This window comes from Danio rerio, chromosome 23 (assembly GCF_049306965.1).
Source record: "Danio rerio strain Tuebingen ecotype United States chromosome 23, GRCz12tu, whole genome shotgun sequence".
Taxonomy (NCBI): domain Eukaryota; kingdom Metazoa; phylum Chordata; class Actinopteri; order Cypriniformes; family Danionidae; genus Danio; species Danio rerio.
In genome coordinates this window covers 5905001-5924834 of record NC_133198.1, presented here as the reverse complement: position 1 = coordinate 5924834, position 19834 = coordinate 5905001, and the positions used below count along the sequence as shown (strand labels likewise).

Genomic DNA, 19834 nt, shown 5'->3' with positions numbered 1-19834 from the left:
TGAATGAATGGCGGAAGAAAGTAGTTCCTAATACAAAGGGGTATTCAGACTCCGTGTTTGATTTTCTTATTTATATATACGATTGTCTTGATGGACTGTTGTATAAGCGCAATATCACACTCGTAGCACTGCGATATGGCTGTATATCAGCACGGGTGGGACTGATGCATGCCTCCCACCGTGCTGATATACAGCCATATTGCACTGTTATGAGGGTGATATTGCTCATATTTAAAAATAAATAAAAATAATAATGAAAATAAAAAATAAAATAAAAAATGAAGTACCTTTGTACTTTGGCTCAAGAAAGGTTGAAGACAAGGAATTTATACTTCTGATTTGTGTATGTTGTTCACCACTAAAGGAAACTAACATCATTTCTCTATTGCATGCTTGCATGAATTGTCTTTGCTCCTCCGCTTAGCAGACGTGCATGAATTTGATTAGGACTTTGATTGCATTAGTCTCACACAGCATGCTGAGGCATGGGGATGTCGGTCATGACTGTAATCAAATTACGAGTCTGCTGGCCGTCAAAACACTACACAAGTCATTATCTCAATACTCACAAAATGGAGGCAGTTGGGTTTTCATGTTCACAAAAGTTAACTCTACCTCCAGTTCCTCTTTCAGTTCCTGTTTTCATTGTGTTTTGCCATTATAATGTCATTTTAGTGGATGGACTTAACAGTAAAATAATAAACTTCTAACTGTAATGAATAAACAAATTCTATCAGCAATAAAAAATAATGGATACAACACAATGACAAATTATTGTTGTATTCCATAACATGAATTGTGCAATCATTGCTAATTCATTTTTACTACTTTAATTAGTTTAAATGTAATATTTATATTTATTTAATTAAACTGCAGTAGGTGAATTAGAATGAAATGGGAAATAAATTAAATGGAAAATATTATCCTGAATTAAACCCTATACATGGCATTGGGGTAAAAATACAAAAACATTTATTTATTTATTTATTTATTTATTTATTTATTTATTTATTTATTTATTTATTTATTTATTTATTTATTTATTTATTTATCTATCTATTTATTTATTTATTTATTTATTTGTTTGTTTTTTGTTTGTTTTTTTGTTTGTTTGTTTGTTTGTTATTTTTTATTTTATTGTTTGTTATTTTATTTTGTTTGTTTGTTTGTTTGTTTATTTATTCATTCATGTATTCATTTATTTATTCATTTGCATTTTTACATTCATTCATTCATTCATTCATTCATTCATTTATTCATTCATTTGTTCATTTATTTGCTTATTTATTTATTTTAACTTATTACTATTTTTTTTATTTTACACAGAGGATGCCCTTCCAGCTGCAACCCATCACTGGGAAACATCCATTCAAACTCATTCACACACATACACTAAGGACAATTTAGCCTACCCAATTCACCTGTAGCACATGTCTATAGACTGTGGGGGAAAGTGCAGCTGACGCAGTCAGGGCTCGAACCAGCAACCTTCTTGCTGTGAGGCGATTGTGCTACCTACTGCACCACCGTTATTTCATTTGTTTTAATTAATTTTTATTTATTAATTTGTTTATTTATTTGTTTATTTGTTTATAATTAGGTTTACTTTAATTGATTATAATAATAATAATGGTTATTATTATTATTATTATTATTATTATTATTATTATTATTATTATTACTATTTATTTATTATTTTTTTTTTTTATTACTATTATTATTAATTTGCACATTAGTATGCCCATTCTTATCACCCGCTTTAATTGGAAAATAAACATTTTGGCTTCTTTTTTTATTTTGCAAATGACAGAAGAAAGCATGGATAAGGACCAAAGCACACTGAATTGTTACTGCCGACTATCATACATTTTTACTATGATTCAGAAATTTAAAAAAAATCATAATAATCCAGTTTAAAAACACAGTAGTTTATATACCAAAACATCCTAGGCATATTTAAAACAAAAATCATTTAATGAGAAATCCAAATAATTTAAATAAGGATCACAGTGTAGCCCCTAAATTCAAATTAATTTAATTTTTTTTTTTTACTAGTATATTTCTTTTATAAACATAATTTTATTTCTTTATTTCTGTAGCACCTAGTGCTACAATGATATATTGGATGTTGCATTATAATTAGACTTATAAAAAAAGCATCCTGAAAGTATAATTATGCTGCCTACCTTGTTGGAAAGTTTATGTTGTTAGAGTGACTTAAATGCTGCCCATGTACACAGGTCACTATATACTGAAAACTAATGAGAACCATTACACATCCAAAATGCTAAAGGCCATCAATATGGGCTGTAAATATGTCCTATACATGTGTTTGTGTGGTTTCCCTTGAGATCTGCTCTTACACAATCAGCCCTGGCAGAAATAATTCACATTTCACCGTTAGGACGAGGTACATCAGTTTGACTTTAACCCTTTCGACAATTTCCTGGCTTGTCAAGCTCAGGCAAACACAACAAACCAAGCTAAAACCGCTGCATATTGGAGACTGTCCTTTTAAAATGCACTGCTTGAATGAACAAACCCATTTCCTGCACATTATCATTTCTCCAACTGCCCAGTGCACCGCATGCCATTTAAAGAGGACACACACATCCACTGTGCATTACAACCTAACAATATCACATTCAGGAAATGAGGAAATCCTGTGGCATGACTTACACACTGCTTCCAGGTCACCATGGCTTGTCCTAAAGGAAATGGATTTGACTGACTGCAGCCTTAGTTTTATTATATAATTAGGATTGGTCTCCCATGTTATTTTTCTTGTGGATCACACTATGCAAGCATAGAATCCTCACCCTAAGTGTGTCTATCAGCAATAATCACGTCCAGTTTATCTACCGCACCACTAACCGGACCAAGCAAGCCCAGCAGAGATGTGAAGTGATGAGAAGATAGCAGTAAAGTGATGAGGCTTTCAGCTTAGAGACACGCCCTACAATAGCAGAGACCAGTTGCCTCATAAAACCATACGCGTTGGCCATGTTTGCCACTGTAATGTATGCCTGTTAGTGTATATAATGGGGATTTAGCAGTTAATATAGTTATTTTTTGACACTATGCATTTGCTTGTGGTTTTGTAGTCAGGGTTGTGTCTGGGTAATCCGTGGTGTAGGAAGAGTTTGAGCTGTGTGTTTGTGTTTTGTATATTGTATTGTGATGTTTTGTGAGGCCGAAAATGAATTTCTACACGTGTGGACAATAAAGACTTCTAATCCTGAATAAAAAAGTAAAAAAATAATTATGAAAAAAATAATAATAAAAACATATTTAAAATATAAAAAAAATATGATAAATCCAATATTCGTCTTTTTTGTTTGTTTGTTTTTACATTGGGCGAGGCAGTGGCGCAGTGGGTAGTGCTGTCGCCTCACAGCAAGAAGGTCGCTGGGTCGCTGGTTCGAACCTCGGCTCAGTTGGCGTTTCTGTGTGGAGTTTGCATGTTCTCCCTGCCTTCGCGTGGGTTTCCTCTGGGTGCTCCGGTTTCCCCCACAGTCCAAAGACATATGGTACAGGTGAATTGGGTAGGCTAAATTGTCAGTAGTGTGTGTGTGTGAACGTGTGTGTGGATGTTTCCCAGAGATGGGTTGCGGCTGGAAGGGCATCCGCTGTGTAAAAACGTGCTGGATAAGTTGGCGGTTCATTCTGCTGTGGCGACCCCGAATTAATAAAGGGACAAAGCCGACAAGAAAATGAATGAATGAATGTTTTTACATTTGAACTACCAGAATCATGAAACTACTATGGCCATATATGTAGTCATTATGATTCATATAAGAAATTACATCCATATAAGATATTTAGATTCAAAGCTTCTATTAAGATTTTAGAATTAAAGGGATATACAGTTGAAGTCAGAATTTTTAGCGCCCCTGTTTATTTTTTCCCCAATTGCTGTTTACGGAAAGATATTTTCAACACATTTCTAAACATAATAGTTTTAGTAACTCATTTCTAATAACTGATTTATTTTATCTTTGCCATGATGACAGTAAATAATATTTGACTAGATATTTTTCAAGACTCTTCTATACAGCTTACAGTGACATTTAAAGGCTTAACTAGGTTAATTAGGTTAACTAGACAGGTTAGGGTAATTAGGCAAGTTATTGTATAACGATGGTTTGTTCTGTAGACTATTGAAAAAATAAATAGCTTAAAGGGGCTAATCATTTTGACCTTAAAATGGCTTCTTTTTTTATTAAAACTGCTTTTATTTAAGCCAAAATAAAACAAATAAGACTTTCTCCAGAAGAAAAAATATTATCAGACATACTGTGAAAATTTCCTAGCTCGGTTCAACATCATTTGGGAAAAATTTAAAAAAAGAAAAAAAATCAAAAGGGGTTGGAATGTTGGAGATCTGTAACTACTGACTTCCATAGTATTTATTTTTCCTACTATGGAATTCAATGGTTAAAGGTATTCAGCTATCTACAAAAGTTCTTATTTTGTGTTCCAACAGAAAAAAAATTACTCATAAAGGTTTGAAACTACTTGAGGGTGAGTAAATACTAAGTACATTTTCAGTTTTGGGTGAACTATGCCTTTAAGCTTTGAATGTCTGTCCTCATATTTTATGAAGTTATTACCCTAAAAATGTGATTGTTTTGTTGTATTACAGCCTATAATTTTGTATGAGTTATATACTTCCCATAAAGGCCTGGCTAAAGAAAGTAAAGTGTTTTTTTTTTTTTTTTACTACAGTAAACATATTGTTTTAAAATGAAGTATAACCTAATATTCAAAGGTACGGAAAAATTATTGAATGCTAAAAAATGCACATGGTCACAAATGTTTTGCGTTTTGTCACTTAAAAGAATAACTATGCTAGAATGAAATATACACTTTAAGAAAAAGGTAAGAGCACTATAGTAACATGGGTTTTATTTGACCAATTTATTAATATTACAAAATTTCAAAATGGACAAATTTATTGCCTCTGTACTTTTAGCGTTAAATGAGAGCTTGTTTTTATTAATCAGGAATTGCTTGGATTTTTAAAATGTATTTACGTAATATGTTTTACATTTTATTTAATTTGCACACTAGGTCAGAAAAAAGCTACATTATTTACAACAAAAAAATAGTATGCAAATTACAAACACTGCTGAAACAAAACTGAGTAAACTTGTTGCTTTCAAAGAGATTTTTTGACTTGGACTTTTTTTTAAGTGAATAAAACCTTTGCATTAAAATGATTAAACAAATTAACTGTGTATAATTCCATAATAATAATAATAATAATAATAATAATAATAATAATAATAATAATGATGATGATGATGATGATGATGATGATGATGATGATGATGATGATGATGATGATGATTTAAGTTGACTTAAGTGTTCCAAGTTACAAAACCTAAACATTCAGAGAGTGTTGTGATGAACATGAGGTGTCTCTTTATACAAAATAGATTTGAGAATTTAAATTGAATTGTTCATCTTTATTTTTGAGGTTTAGTGAAGGCAGGTTATTTTTTATGCTTAGGACTAACAGAATATAATTCTAAGATCACACAAGGGTTAAGTAAAGTAACTAATTGCTTTTTACGTGTACATTTAATCCTTAAATCCAAAAGCTATGGAGTTTGATTCATTTAAATGGCATTTTAATGTGCACGGTAGGGTATTTGATCTGATAAAGCTCTCATGAAGGCAAAGTAAGACGCATCTGTTAAGTTTCTTAAATATTAAGAAGACATGCTGGGGGTTTCATTAGTACTTATTCTGCTGGTGGGTTCTCAGTTGTCACTGTCTGACCCCAAAGGTGTTTAAGCTTTTAAGCAGAAGGCTTATACTGTATATTACCAAATGGAGACCTAATTCATGAAATGATAAACTGACACATGGCTAGATTTGCCCACTGATACAACTTTTTAAAATTGCATCAGATAAACTGAATGGTTGTTTATTTGCTACACTGTAAAATGTAATTAGCTGACTTATACATGAGTATACAGTTGAAGTCAGAATTATTCGCCCCTCTGTTTATTTTTTTCCCACGATTTCTGTTTAAGAGAGAAGATTTCTAAACATGATTTTTTTTTATAACTCACCTCTAATAACTGATTTATTTTATCTTTGCCATGATTACAGTAAATAATATTTGACTAGATATTTTTTAAGACACTTTTATACAGCTTAAAGTGACTTTTGAAGGCTTAACTAGGTTCATTAGGTTAACTAGGCAAGTTATTGTATAACGATGGTTTGTTCAGTAGACTATCAAGAAAAAAAAAAATAATAATACCTTAAAGAGGCAAATAATTTTGACCTTAAATTGGCTTATAGAAAATTAAAAACTGCTTTCTTTCTAGCCAAAATAAAACAAATAAGACTTTCTCAAGAAGAAAAAATATTATCAGACATACTTTAAAGTCTCCTTGCTCTGTTAAACATCATTTGGCAAATATTTAAAAAAGAAAAAAAGAAATGGGGGGGGGGGGGGGCTAATAATTCTGACTTCAACTGTATATACAGTAAGTATACATATAAGTCAGCTTAACAGTTCAAAGTTACAACAGGTTTCTTTCATTTTTAAGTGAAGTAACTAATATTTTTTTTTAAGTTTAGGATGCGATTCATTTAGCAAACATGACCTCATATCACCTATCTCATAATAATAATAATAATAATAATAATTCCTTACATTTATATAGCGTTTTTTTGGGCACTCAAAGCGCTTTACACATAGGGGGTTATCTCTCATCCACCACCAGTGTGCAGCATCCTCCTAGATGACACGGTAGCAGCCATTTTGCACCAGACCACACACCACACACAAGCTGATTGGTGGAGAGGAGACAGAGTAATGAGGCCAATTATGATATGGGGATGGTTAAGAGGCCATGATGGACAGAGACCAGTGGGCAGATTTGGCCAGGTTGCCGGGGTTAAACCCCTATTCTTTTTCGAAGGGACATCCTGGGATTTTTAATGACCACAGAGAGTCAGGACCTCGGTTTAACATCTCATCCGAAAGACTGCGCTCACTGAGCAGTATATAGTCCCCGTCACTATACTGGGGTATTAGGACCCACACAGAGCGTAGGTCGGGCGCCTCCTGCTGGCCAAACTAACACCGCTTCCAGCAGCAACCTAGCTTTCCCATGTAGTCTCCCATCCAGGTACTGACCAGGCACAGCCCTGTTCAGCTTTAGTGGTAGACAATGTGAGTTGCAGAGAGCTAGCTGCCGCATATCATAATTTCCTGATCCTCTTCCTCCATCTTTCCTTTATCATCTCTCTTCACATCTCTTCTATATAAATAGTTAAAATGGTCATAGTATCAAAACATGAAACAGAGATGAACTATCGTGCATTAGGCGATCCTTTACATTGTCACAACAACTCTGAATGAAGGAATGGCGACTTGTTTAATTGAGTTTGTTCTGCGGGGTCAAAGCAGAGGCGGGCGATAAGCAATACTAATTCAGTCAGTCACACATGCATGTCACAGTGTTTCAAACTCCGGAGGTAAGCTTCGAACCTTTGCTAAACCTGGTGGGCAGCACAAGCTTAAAGGAATCAACCGTAATGCATGGTGGCCAAAAGGTTGAAAAGAATATAAAATCTAGATCAACCATAAGATACAAGACACGATTCCTTTTTTTTTAATTCTGCCCACCCCCATCTCTCAGCAGGTGCTGTGCAGCAAGGTCAAAATAAGCTCAAGGGAAGAAGGGGATATGAGGATATCTAATAAATGGATTTTTCTCATATCTCAACTCAATGAATTCACTTCACACCACTTCCCTCTGGCCACCATGACATTAGAAAAAAGCAATACACAGAGGCGCAAGCTGAGAATTTAGACTACCGAATTGTTGTGAGATCGCTAACAGCGAATCATGCTCAAATCATCTCTTGTGATTTAAAAGCATCACATGATTCCACAACAAGAGAAGGTGACTGGAAAAAATAGCTGAGCAGTCTGCTAGTGCAAAGGTACATAGCTAATAAGTCACCAGACTGTTAATGTATTCTTGAATAAAAACAAAACGCACAATGTTCATGTCATTGCTGTCTCATTCTGAGTCACTGACCTTCTCAAAGAGTGTGACACCCCTATTATTCTCTTTTGAAGTCCCCCGGTAGCAGAAAGAGGGAGAGGGAATGGGAGAGAGGAAAGGAGAGGGGGACCATCTGTCAACTGCCCCAGAGATCAATGGCACCAGCGGCAAGGCTAAATATGTTGCCCACCATGACTTGAAAACAATTCAACCCAGCAAGGTTTATTTTTAAGTTCCGGCTACGACATCGAGCATCATTTATTGTAGTGTTTCTAGAATAAGCTTGTTTACAAAAATGCATGCTGGCTTTTCACTGATGTAGTGTAAGTGAAATATATTTATATAACATGAGTATATCAGATTCGTCATCATAAAACGGCAGCTAAGGACAGAATGGTGGAGATTAGGGCAGTGTGTCAACTCTGGTACAACAGAAAAGCGAATATTCCCCCGAGTCTCCCCCCTGATCGAAGCATAGATTGGTCTCACCCAATACGTGAACAGCAGCAAGACATGAGCTTGCAATGTAAACAAAAAAAATAACACGGCGAATATCCATCACAACCAGACATATTTACAAAAAAGCAAGAAGCATACTTATTAGCATGCAGGTTGAGCCAAGAATAGATGCGTGAAAAGAGAAGGTGCGCGTAGTTATGTGAGCAGCACAGGATGAATGAGAAATACAAAGCAAGGTGGTTGCTAAGCAAGAGCAGGGCTGGGTTGAGCTATGAAGGTGATGCCGGATGCATCAGGCAGGCAGAATTGCTCATTCCTTGGCATTGCAAGCAGATTAGAGGATTTTGTTATTACTTACCCAACATTTGACTGAAGAGGAGCTGCTCCAGGTCCCCAAGCACTGTTACAACCAGTTCGGGGTCCACCTTTAGAAAGGTCTTGTCACCTTCCTCTGGTTCCAGTCCATCTTTCCCACCTCCATCTCCTCCTGGGGTGGCTGATCCCGAAGTACCACTCAAAGATTTCTTACCATTAGCTTTAGCCTTGCTGGACAAGATCTCATCATCGGACTTGCTGTCATCAGCCGGCTCTTGAGCCTTGCTGATGGGTTTGACCTCAGCGTAAGGACTTTTAGGTATCCGACTGGGTTTCCCTAGTCTGGAAGGTGGATTAAAGGGTTTTGGCTTTCCCTGAAACAGCGAATGCTCCGATTTTGAAAGGTTCTTGGAAAGAGGGATACCCCTGCCAATGCTCCCTCCGGGATCTCTGAGCTTGCCTGATTTGTTCTGACCTGTCCCAGGTTTTTCCATGTCGTCTGACCACTTGGGCTGGTACAGGTGCATCTTCTTCTCGGCATCTGTAAGCACGCATAGATTGGTCAAGGACTTTTGTTTCCGCAAGTTGCTAGGCACTGGAAGACGACCCTCAGAGTTCCCTGCTCGGTACACCTTCAGCTCAGCCCGAGGAGTAGCCTGTGGGAGCCCTGACTTGCCCCTTTTCGCAGCCATGCCTCCAACTCCTTTGGCTCCTGCCTGGCCCTGAAGGGTCTTGGCTTTGGGGGGTTTGTCAGCCTCAGTCTCCAGATCTACTCCTTGTCTTCTTGGGCTACCCCCAAGCATTCCTCCTGCGTGAAACCATGTAAAAGCATCAGTGAGTCAAATGGTTTTACAATCGAGCAAAGAAAGAGACAAGGGTCTGCAAGCTTTGTCACTTGCTGCCAAATCCTTATTACAGGGAGAGCTATCTCTCCATTAGCACATGCAAAAAGACCATTCGGTAGATCCTGTTCTGAAGAGGTAATCCGTGTGCCTGGTGTCTTTAGCATGTAAATCCAGCATCTGGCTCCTCTCAGTCAGACTGCCTCAGTTGCAGCTGCTCTAGTGCTACCCAGTCACTCATTTTCTCTCTCTTTCTCTCTCCTCCCTTCAGCGGAGTGTCTCGCTGCTTTGCTGTGCAGCAGCAGAATGACAGCGAAGACAGACGCAGAAACGGTCCCTCCCCTTGCTCCCCCGCACTCATTCAAGCACACATACACCCGCCTCCTCCCCCTCTCTCTTATGCCTCTCTCTCTCTTTTTCTCTTCCTCTCTCCAACACACCCACTCTAAAGATGCTATACTGCTCCCCTGCACAAGTGTTACAGTATGAGGGACCTATGATAAATTACAGAGTGAGTCTAAACAGTTCCCTGCCAATATGCTTCCTCTGTTGGTCCTTGTCAGTTCACTACAGTGCTCTGTTATCATAAAACCAATAAGGACATAATTGCCAGTAATATTATGCTGTCCGAGTCAGCTTCAGTAAAAAAAAAAAAAAAAAATGCATGCTAGAAATTGATTTAGATGACTCCAGGACAAGCTTTGGGGAAAATAATTTTTGGTGTTCACCCAAAAATGAAATGTCTGTCATTATTTACTCAGCCTTCACTTGTTTGAAATCTTTTTTTTTTCTTTTTCCTTTGTTAAACACAAAATAATATGCTTTGTAAAGAAAGCTGGTAACCTTCAACTCCCTTAGTATTTGAATGTCCTACTATGAAAGTCAATGGTTTCGTTTTTCCCGTTTTCCTTAAAATATATTATTATTTTTAGTTTAGCAGAAAAAAAAAAACTCAGAAAGGTCTGAAACAACACAACGGTAAATCAATTATGAGTAAATTTTCATTTTTGAGTGAACTATCCATTTAACAAGGATAGTTTATTTATTTATTTATTTATTTATTTTGGGGGGTAGACTCCCAAAGATCATACCCAGCTAGCAAAATTCAAGTGGCTCAAATCCAGCCCACACCAGACACTTACATCCGGCTCACATACCGCATAGAATGATGGCACTTGGGCGGTCCGCTCTAATTTGCCAGATCTGGGCCACAATTAAGCCATAGCAATATCACATATCAGCCAGAATTCAACCAAATGAACCAGAACTGGTCCTATTCTGGGCCACAGTTTGCTTTTATTCTGGCCCAGATCTGGCCCACACCAGACACTTACATCTGGACCACAAACTGAATGTATTGATGATGGCTCTAGGGCGGTCCGCTCCTGTTTGTAAGATCTAAGAAACAAATAAGTCAAAGCACTACCACGTATTAGCCAGAACTCAACCAAATAAACTAGAACTGACCCTATTCTGGGCCACAGTTTGCTTTTATTCTGGCCCAGATCCGACCCACACCAGACACTTATATCTGGACCACATACTGAATGGAATGATGGCTCTAGGGCGGTCCGCTCCTGTTTGTAAGTTTTGGGTCACAAATAAGCCAAAGCAATACCACATTTTAGCCAGAATCCAAACAAATGAACCAGAACTGACCCTATTCTTGGCCACAGCTTGCTTCTATTCAGGCCCAAATCTGGCCTATTACTTCTAATAATGGATTAAACATTGATAAACATCAGTGAATTATATTATTTCATCACAGGTTATGCCTCACTTCATTTTGTTTGCTGTAATCAATACACTTTTCAAGCAAAGTTCTTAAAAGTTAAAGCAGTCCAAAAGAAAATTCATATTAAGAGGTTCAGGGCTATGAGCCCAACTAAAGCAAACACTTTTCTCCATGATGGTGACTTTAGTCTATGTGGTCCACATATGTTTTAAGATAACTGGGCCACATTTGCCATATCTCCTCTGGACCACTTTATCCTCAAATCTACATTAGCCATTGTCTACTGTGCCGAATATTTGCCAAAAGTGGCCCACATATGTCTTAAGATAACTGGGTCACATTTTCACCTACGTGTGTGAGCCACTTTAGGTTTAGACCCAGATTAACCTTAAATTACTATGCCACTTTTTTTGCCAACTGTGGCCAACATTAAACCTTCATAATTTAGGCCAAATTTATAATTTTTCACATGGGCCACATTAGGCTCACATTAAATTTTAAAATTGAAGCTTATTGGCCTTATTCTATTCTTATTCTTATTCTAATTATTAATTATTTGTCAGTTTAGTGGCTAATTCGAACGAAATTGAAAAAAAGAGGTGTGGCACCCAACCCCACCCCGAAACCCAATCGTTATTGGGTGATGAGCAAATCGTACTAAATTGTACGAATTAGATCATACAAATTCATATGAATTTGCCATTAAATCAAAAAGTTGCCATGAGACTGTGTTGGTTCATGACTATACAAAAAAATAGAATATCGAGTATCGAAATATATTCGAATACATCGAAATAGAATCAAATATCGATTTACAACAACAAGCAGCAAAATGAGCCCCTTGGCTACGGGCCTGACTAATATAAAGTTGAAGTCAGAATTTTTTGCCCTCCCTTTGAATTTTTTTTTCTTTTTCATATTTTCCAAATTATGGAAGGAAATTTTCACAGTATGTCTGATAATATTTTTTCTTCTAGAGAAAGTCTTATTTTTTTACTTTGGCTAGAATAAAAGCAGTTTTTAATAATAAAAAAAAAAAACATTTTAAGGTCAAAATTATTAGCCTCTTTAGGCAATATTTTTTTCGATAATCTACAGAACAAACAATCATTTTACAAAAACTTGCCTAATTACCCTAACCTGCCTTGTTAACCAAATTAAGCTAGTTAAGCCTTTAAATGTCACTTTAAGCTGTATAGAAGTGTCTTAAAAATATCTAGTCAAATATTATTTACTGTCATCATGGCAAAGATAAAATAAATCAGTTATTATAGATGAGTAATCAAAACTACTATGATTAGAAATGTGTTGAATGAATCTTCTCTCCGTTAAACAGAAATTGGGGGGAAAAATAAATAGGGGGGGGGGGGGGGGGGGGGCGCGAATAATTCTGACTTCAACTGTTTATAAAATGATATTCATTCCTGGCGGGTATTCACTCATATCCACTCCTTCTCACCAATGTCACGAGCAAACATACGCCCTTATTTTGAAAAAAGCTGGAAACCGGTAATTATTAACACACATAGTAGGAAAAACAAATACAGTTGAAGTCAATGTTTATCAGTTGCCAGTATTGTGCTAAATATCTTCTTTTGTTCAACTGATGAAAGATACTCACATAGGTAAAATGATGACAGAATTTCCAATTTTAAGTGAACTACCCCTTTAACTTGCCATGTGTCACCTTGAATTACCCCTAAGAAGAAAAGATTGAGATTCGGAAAGAACAGCCTCGATTCTGTCAGAGGATGGACCTAATTTTTCACCAGCACTTGGAAGGGGATGTCACAACAATACGATGCACACAAGACCGCACACAGTTCCTTCCTCTGACGCCGAAAGGGATCTAGGCATGTTTGAATCAATTTTTGAGAGTGCTCTACTTAGTTCTGTCATTTCACCTCAACAAAACCAAGCTCTACCAAACAGACCATCCGAGTGGAAATAACTGACCTCATACAACTTCTTAGCTCAAGGACAGAGGGTTTATGAAGCAAGATTAAAAAGAGCCGCTACATTTACTATTCTCTCTGTATTCTTATCAAGTTTGCAAACAAAGCTTCATCTACAGAGGAGATTTAGAGAATTGTATATTTCTAACAACATAAACTCATTGAATCAATAAGTTCAAGTAAAGTGCATGCTTTCAAGGTGGTGCATTACCTTATCCATTAATATGATGGTGTAAACACCTCAGTTTCTTCCCATCATGGACTTAATGCACTAATTCATGATGGCAGCTTAAAACCCAGCACTACGTGAGTCAATAAGGAAATCGCTGAACAAAGTCTATGAAAGTTCTCTGAAATATCTTGGCGGTAATCCATGGGGCAAACGGAAATATTCAAATTCAGCAAATAGCTTTAAATGAAAACACTGTTGAAGCAGTGCTTTAGCGACTGTTATGAACAGTATTCAAAATATCTCATTTGCAAACCGCTGATCAGTCAATCAGTTTGTTTTTTTGTTTTTATTCCAGGAACTAATTACTGACTTGTACTGCAAGCCAACAATCATTTCAAAACAAACATTGTTAAAAAATAAATTAATTAATAAATAAAAAATAAATAAAAAAAGACTTGAACATTTTCCAATTATTCTTGCTAAAATGGTCATGGTCAATGGTTGTTTACACAAAGAGCCCAACTATACGATTGTCTCCTAATATGGCTTGACTTTCTCTTGCAGTATGAGTTTTATACCAGATTCAAATGACAAATTACAAGCAGATGTTAATAACTGTATTATATTATTGTCACCGACTCGGTCCCAGTCATTCCCCTCGCTGGCCAGCAGAGGTCATCATCACCGGACTATTGACATTACGTCATCCACTTAAGCCTGGTTTATACTTCTGCGTCAGGTGACCGGCGTAACCCACGGCGCAGGCAACGCGCGTGGCTGTGCATTTATACTTCTGCGCGCTGTCTCTGTCGGTCTGCATTAACACTTCCGAAACGCTAGTTGGCAGTGAGGTGTTAATGTTCCTCTGTGTCGAGTTTCTTCTCTGCTTTTTTGCTTTTCCTGAACACTTCCGGGATGTACAAGTGGCTCAAACTCGCTCATTTTGAGGCAGGAACCGGTGGACGTGCAACAACTTATGAGGTAAACACAAAACAAAACTTTCCATCCGGAGCTCCTTCACGGGACTCCACACTTGTAAACAATCGCTCGCGACATTCGCGCGGCTCTCGGTCCCGCCCAGACTCGTCAGCGCTACCAAGCCGACCAATCACAGAGCTTGCGCTACGCATCATTGCGACGTGTAGTTACATTTTTTGAGAGGTGCACGTCAGTGACGGCGATGGCCACGGCGAAGGGCTATGCGTCAGCGCCGTAGCTTACGCCTGCGTTTGACGCAGAAGTATAAATCAGCCTTTACACTGATTGCAGACACACCTGACACGCATCCAGCAAATCCCCCTCCACACACATATAAGCAGCACACACACGCTGCTTCATTGCGAAGTCTTATTTTGCCCCGGCTAACACTACTGAGCGTTCTCATCCTTGCCTGCTTTCCCGTTGTGATCCTACTTCGTTTACTGACCCAGTCTTGCCTGCCGCCTGCCTTGTACTTCAGCCTGAATCCTGACATTGACCCTAGCTGCCTGCCTTTGAACTCTAGCCTGCTTACCGACTCTGATACTAGCCGCCTGCATCTGACCCGTGCCTGCATACTCATTCTGTGTTTACCTGTCGCCAGCCCAACGACTACATACTACTGTGTTTGATGTGAGTTTGCGCACGCACAACATCTGTGTGCTTTTGTTTATTAAACTGTGTTTAATAAAAATACTGCAAATGGATCCCTCTGTGTCAGCCACTTCGTTACAATTATATTATATTATATTATTCATTTTAATCCGGGGTCGCCACAGCGGGATGAACCGCCAACTCATCCAGCATGTTTTACGCAGCGGATGCCCTTCCAGCTGCAACTCATCCCTGGGAAACATCTACACACACTCATACACTACAGACAACTTGGCATACCCAATTCACCTGTACCACATGTCTTTGGACTGTGGGTGAACCCGGAGCACCAAGAGGAAACCCATGCGAACGCAGGGAGAACATGCAAACTCCACACAGAAACGCCAACTGACCTAGCCGAGACTCGAACCGGCGATCTTCTTGCAGTGAGGCGACAGAACTATCTACTGCGCCACTGTGTGGCCAATATTATATTATATTATGCTATATTGTCTTAATAATGGTTTGTTTGTTTATGTTTGCTATTATTTTTCAGCTATTGGTGATTTTCTGAGTATAAAGTGCTATATACGCCTCTTCGATAGACATAACTTATATCCACTACTTTTACTTTCTTCAGGACTAATGGCTACTTCCTAGTACTTCCTAGGTACACCTTACTAGTACCGAGTTGGACCCACTTTTGCTTTCAGAACTTCCTTAATCCTTTGTGGCATAAATTCAACAACTGGAAATAATCTTTAGAGATTTTGGTCCATATTGACATCATTGCATCCTGCTGTTACTGCAGATTTGTCGGCTGCACATCCATGATGCAAATCTCCTGTTCCACCACATCTCAAAAGTGCTCTATTGGATTGAGGTCTGGTGACTGTGGAGTACAGTGAACTCATTGTCATGTTCAAGAAACCAGCCTGAGATGATTCGTTCTTTATGACATGGTGCATTACCCTGCTGGAAGTAGCCATCAGAAGATTGGTACACTGTGATCATAAAGGGATGGACATGGTCAGCAACAATAGGTAGGCTGTGGCGTCGACAAGATGCTAAGTGTGCCAAGAAAATATACCCCACACCATTACACCACTACCACCACCAGCCTAGACCGTTGATACAAGGCAGGATGGATCCATGCTTAGATGTTGTAGACTACAAATTCTGACCCAACCATCCGAATGTCGCAGCAGATATCGAGACTCATCAAACCAGGCAACATTTCTCCAATCTTCTATTGTCCAATTATCGTGAGCCAGTGTGAATTGTAGCCTCAGTTTCCTTTTCTTAGCTGAAAAGAGAAACACAGTGGTCTTTGCTGCTGTAGCCCATTCGTCTCAAGGACTGATGTTTTGTGTATTCAGAGATGCACTTCTATATACAGTACCTCTGTTATAATAAGTGGTTATTTGAGTTACTGTTGCCGTTCTATCAGCTGGAACCAGTCTGGCCATTCTCCTCTGACCTCTGGCATCAACAAGGCATTTGCGCCCACAGAACTTCCGCTCACTGGATATCTTCTCTTTTTTAGATCATTCTCTGTAAACCATAGAGATGGTTGTGCATGAAAATCCCAGTAGATCAGCAGTTTCTGAAATACTAAGACCAGCCATTCTGGCATAAACAACCATGCCACATTCAAAGTCACTTAAATCACCTGTCTTCCCCATTCTGATGCTCGCTTTGAACTGCAGCAGATCGTCTCGACCATGTCTGCATGCCTAAATGCGTTGAGATGCTGCCATGTGATTGGCTGATCAGAAATTTGTGTTAATAAGCAGTTGGACAGGTGTACCTAATAAAGTGGCCAGTGAGTGTATGAGAAACGCTCATTGTATTTGCTTCATTTTCACTAGCAAGGAAATGGATCTTGTGCGCAGTTAAAGCATGCGAGCAGACCATCTATGGAAAGAGCCAGATTCCACCAAATCTCCTTGTCAGATTTCCAGACCAGCAAGCACGCACAAATAAGTGCATGTGCTATTTAAACAAATGTGTCGCAAATGATCACTGCAAACTGCAAATGCAAATTCACGGCCCATGAAGTTAAGAATCATTTATATCCATTTCACGCATATTTCAGAACTATTTGTGCAAAGTGTTTACACCAAATGTGTTAACTCGTCTTATGTTTCTAATACCAGCATTTATTAATGGAGGCAAACAGATCCAGGGTTCCTCCCAGCAGAGACATTAAAGTCACAGCAGACATTAAGTGGACGGACTAACAGACAGAGCCGTATCTGTTGATGGGGGAGCTTTTGCTTATAAAACAGCGCTCTGTTATGAACATGGGCTCGGGGCAGCGCAGCTCACGTATATTTTACCACAGGTCGCCACCTCGTCTCTTGCCTGCGGACTCCAACACTGAGTCCACTGTCTGGTCCTCGTGACCCAGACCTCACTACAAAATTGCTGGACAAACTTCAGAGTTACATTAAGCTTAGCTGGAATCACACATTTAAAATGCAATTATAGGACTTATTTGTCATGTTGCTGACTTTTCAAAGAGGCTGTCCCATACAGGCATCTTATGAGTAGCTTTATTTTATGTCATGATTTACAGAATTTTTTATTTATTTTTTTCTTTATTATTTTTTTTACAGTTATGCATTGAATTATGGGACATTGATCTCTACTTTGTTGCCTTTTTATTGTTGAAAATTCAACTCCGCAGTTTAACAGAGTGCCATTTTTTCAAATTTTAGTAGACACAATATACACACAATTCCTTTTTTTTTTTTGCTGCTTGTTCAAAAAACAACACAATTTTTGAAGATATTTTGACACAACTTCATTGTTTTATGTTCAATCCACTTAAACTAAACACATTTGTAAAATAACAGAAAAGGTATATTGGCAGTTTATTGGCAAGATTTTGTACAGTAATTTACAACACTAGCATCTTAAATGAGATGATAATATTCACCTTAAGATTTTAAAAACTTCAAAATTTCCAAAATTAAAAAAAAAATAAAATAAATATATATATATATATATATATATATATATATATATATATATATATATATATATATATATATATATATATAAATTCTTTTTTTTTTTTGTTAAAAAAAACAATTCAATTAACCTAATCAATTTGTGTTGGGACAGCATTGTGTTGGGACAGCCTGTTTCAGAAAGGAGGTTCAACCAACTCAGAGTTTAAACTCGAACTCTGAGTTGATTTACAGAGAGATTAAAAACAGAGTTTAATTTTATTTTGTTATCATTTTTTTACTGAAAATGACATTGGTTGGAGATGTACAGTTGAAGTCAGAATTATTAGCCCCCTTTTGATTTTTTTTTCTTTTTTAAATATTTCCCAAATTATGTTTAACAGAGCAAGGAAATTGTCTGATAATTCTGATAATGTCTGATAATATTTTTTTCTTCTGGTGAAAGTCTTATTTGTTTTATTTCAGCTAGAATAAAAGCAGTTTTTAATAAAAAAAAAATAAATAAAATTGGGACAAAATTATTAGCCCCTTTAAGCATTTTTTTTCTCGATAGTCTACAGAACAAACCACTGTTATACAATAACTTGCCTAATTACCCTAACCTGCCTAGTTCACCTAATTAACCTAGTTAAGCCTTTAAATGTCACTTTAAGCTGTATAGAAGAGTCTTGAAAAATATCAGGTAAAATAATATTTACTGTCATCATGACAAAGATAAAATAAATCAGTTATTAGAAATGAGTTATTAAAACTATTATGTTTAGAAATGTGCTGAAACAATCTTGCCTACATTAAACAGAAATTGGGGGGGAACAGGGGCGCTAATTTTTCAGGGGGGCTAATAATTCTGACTTCAACTGTACAAGAGTCATCAATGTTTAAAAAGTAAAAATATAAATAATTAATTAAATAATAATAATAATTTGCATATTTTATTTACATTTGAACAAAAAAAATATTCTATGGCATGAATAATTTCTGGCTTGATGGTATATATAAAATATATTTTTAATTTTAATATTTTTCCATAGATTTAAAATGAAAATATGCATCACTGTGATCATCAACAAGGCCTTAAGTGAGTTCCAAAAATGTGGAAGCAGCATAAAGAAACCAAGAAAACAAAAACAAAGTTTTATGAGGTGATAATTTTGTGCTTCCACTTCATCCAGCTTCAGTCACTTCTAAAATGTACAAAACACTTGACGGAATACATTTCTCATTGGCTTTAACTAACCCTGCCTGTTTCCTGTTTCTTAAACCTTTCTAAAATAGAAAAAAAAAGACTGATGGCTAAACTTCACCACACCCAAGTGTGACTCAGTTTCCAAACAAAGCCACACAGAGCAGAGCACAGCAGCTAGAAGGAAATCCTCTTTATAAGTCAGACTGAAGTTGACATGGAGATTCATGGCCTATATTGCATCGTCTGCCTACTCATGTGGCTGTGCACGCCATATACTCTACTCCCTCATATAACTGTGTTCATGACACTATTTCTCTTAGCTCTCCCACACATTGGAGTAAAGTGTAAACTGATCGTGTCATGGCTCTGCTATCTGTTTTCAAGCAAACCATGATGCTGTACTGAACTTAAAAGCAGAAGATGACCTTACAAGAAAATGCTCCTGCAGGCAAACAGGCATTGGTTTGAGCCAGAAAACACACACGAAAAAAAAAAAGGAAAAGTACTAGCTTATTGTATTTTATATTATTTCACTATATAAATATTATTTAGGATGTTTGCTGCTGCTATAATAATAAAAA

General features: G+C 37.2%; 1 protein-coding gene across 16 annotated transcripts in view; it reads right to left on the bottom strand.

Moving 5' to 3' along the window:
- nav1a (neuron navigator 1a) overlaps window positions 1-19834 on the bottom strand; it is a 270784-nt gene that overhangs the window by 190471 nt on the left and 60479 nt on the right. For 10 of the 16 annotated variants that reach the window (XR_012398958.1, XR_012398959.1, XM_068216849.2 and 7 more), the window contains one exon: window positions 8857-9621. The exons of 5 other annotated variants lie outside the window; for them this stretch is intronic. Coding sequence is in view for 8 of the 11 variants with exons in the window: in XM_068216849.2 (XP_068072950.2) it covers window positions 8857-9621 (765 nt within the window). In the remaining 3 variants the exon portion in view is untranslated. Of the gene's footprint in view, window positions 1-8856; window positions 9964-19834 lie in introns of those variants that run through there. One more of the 16 variants, XR_012398963.1, reaches the window with a different exon arrangement.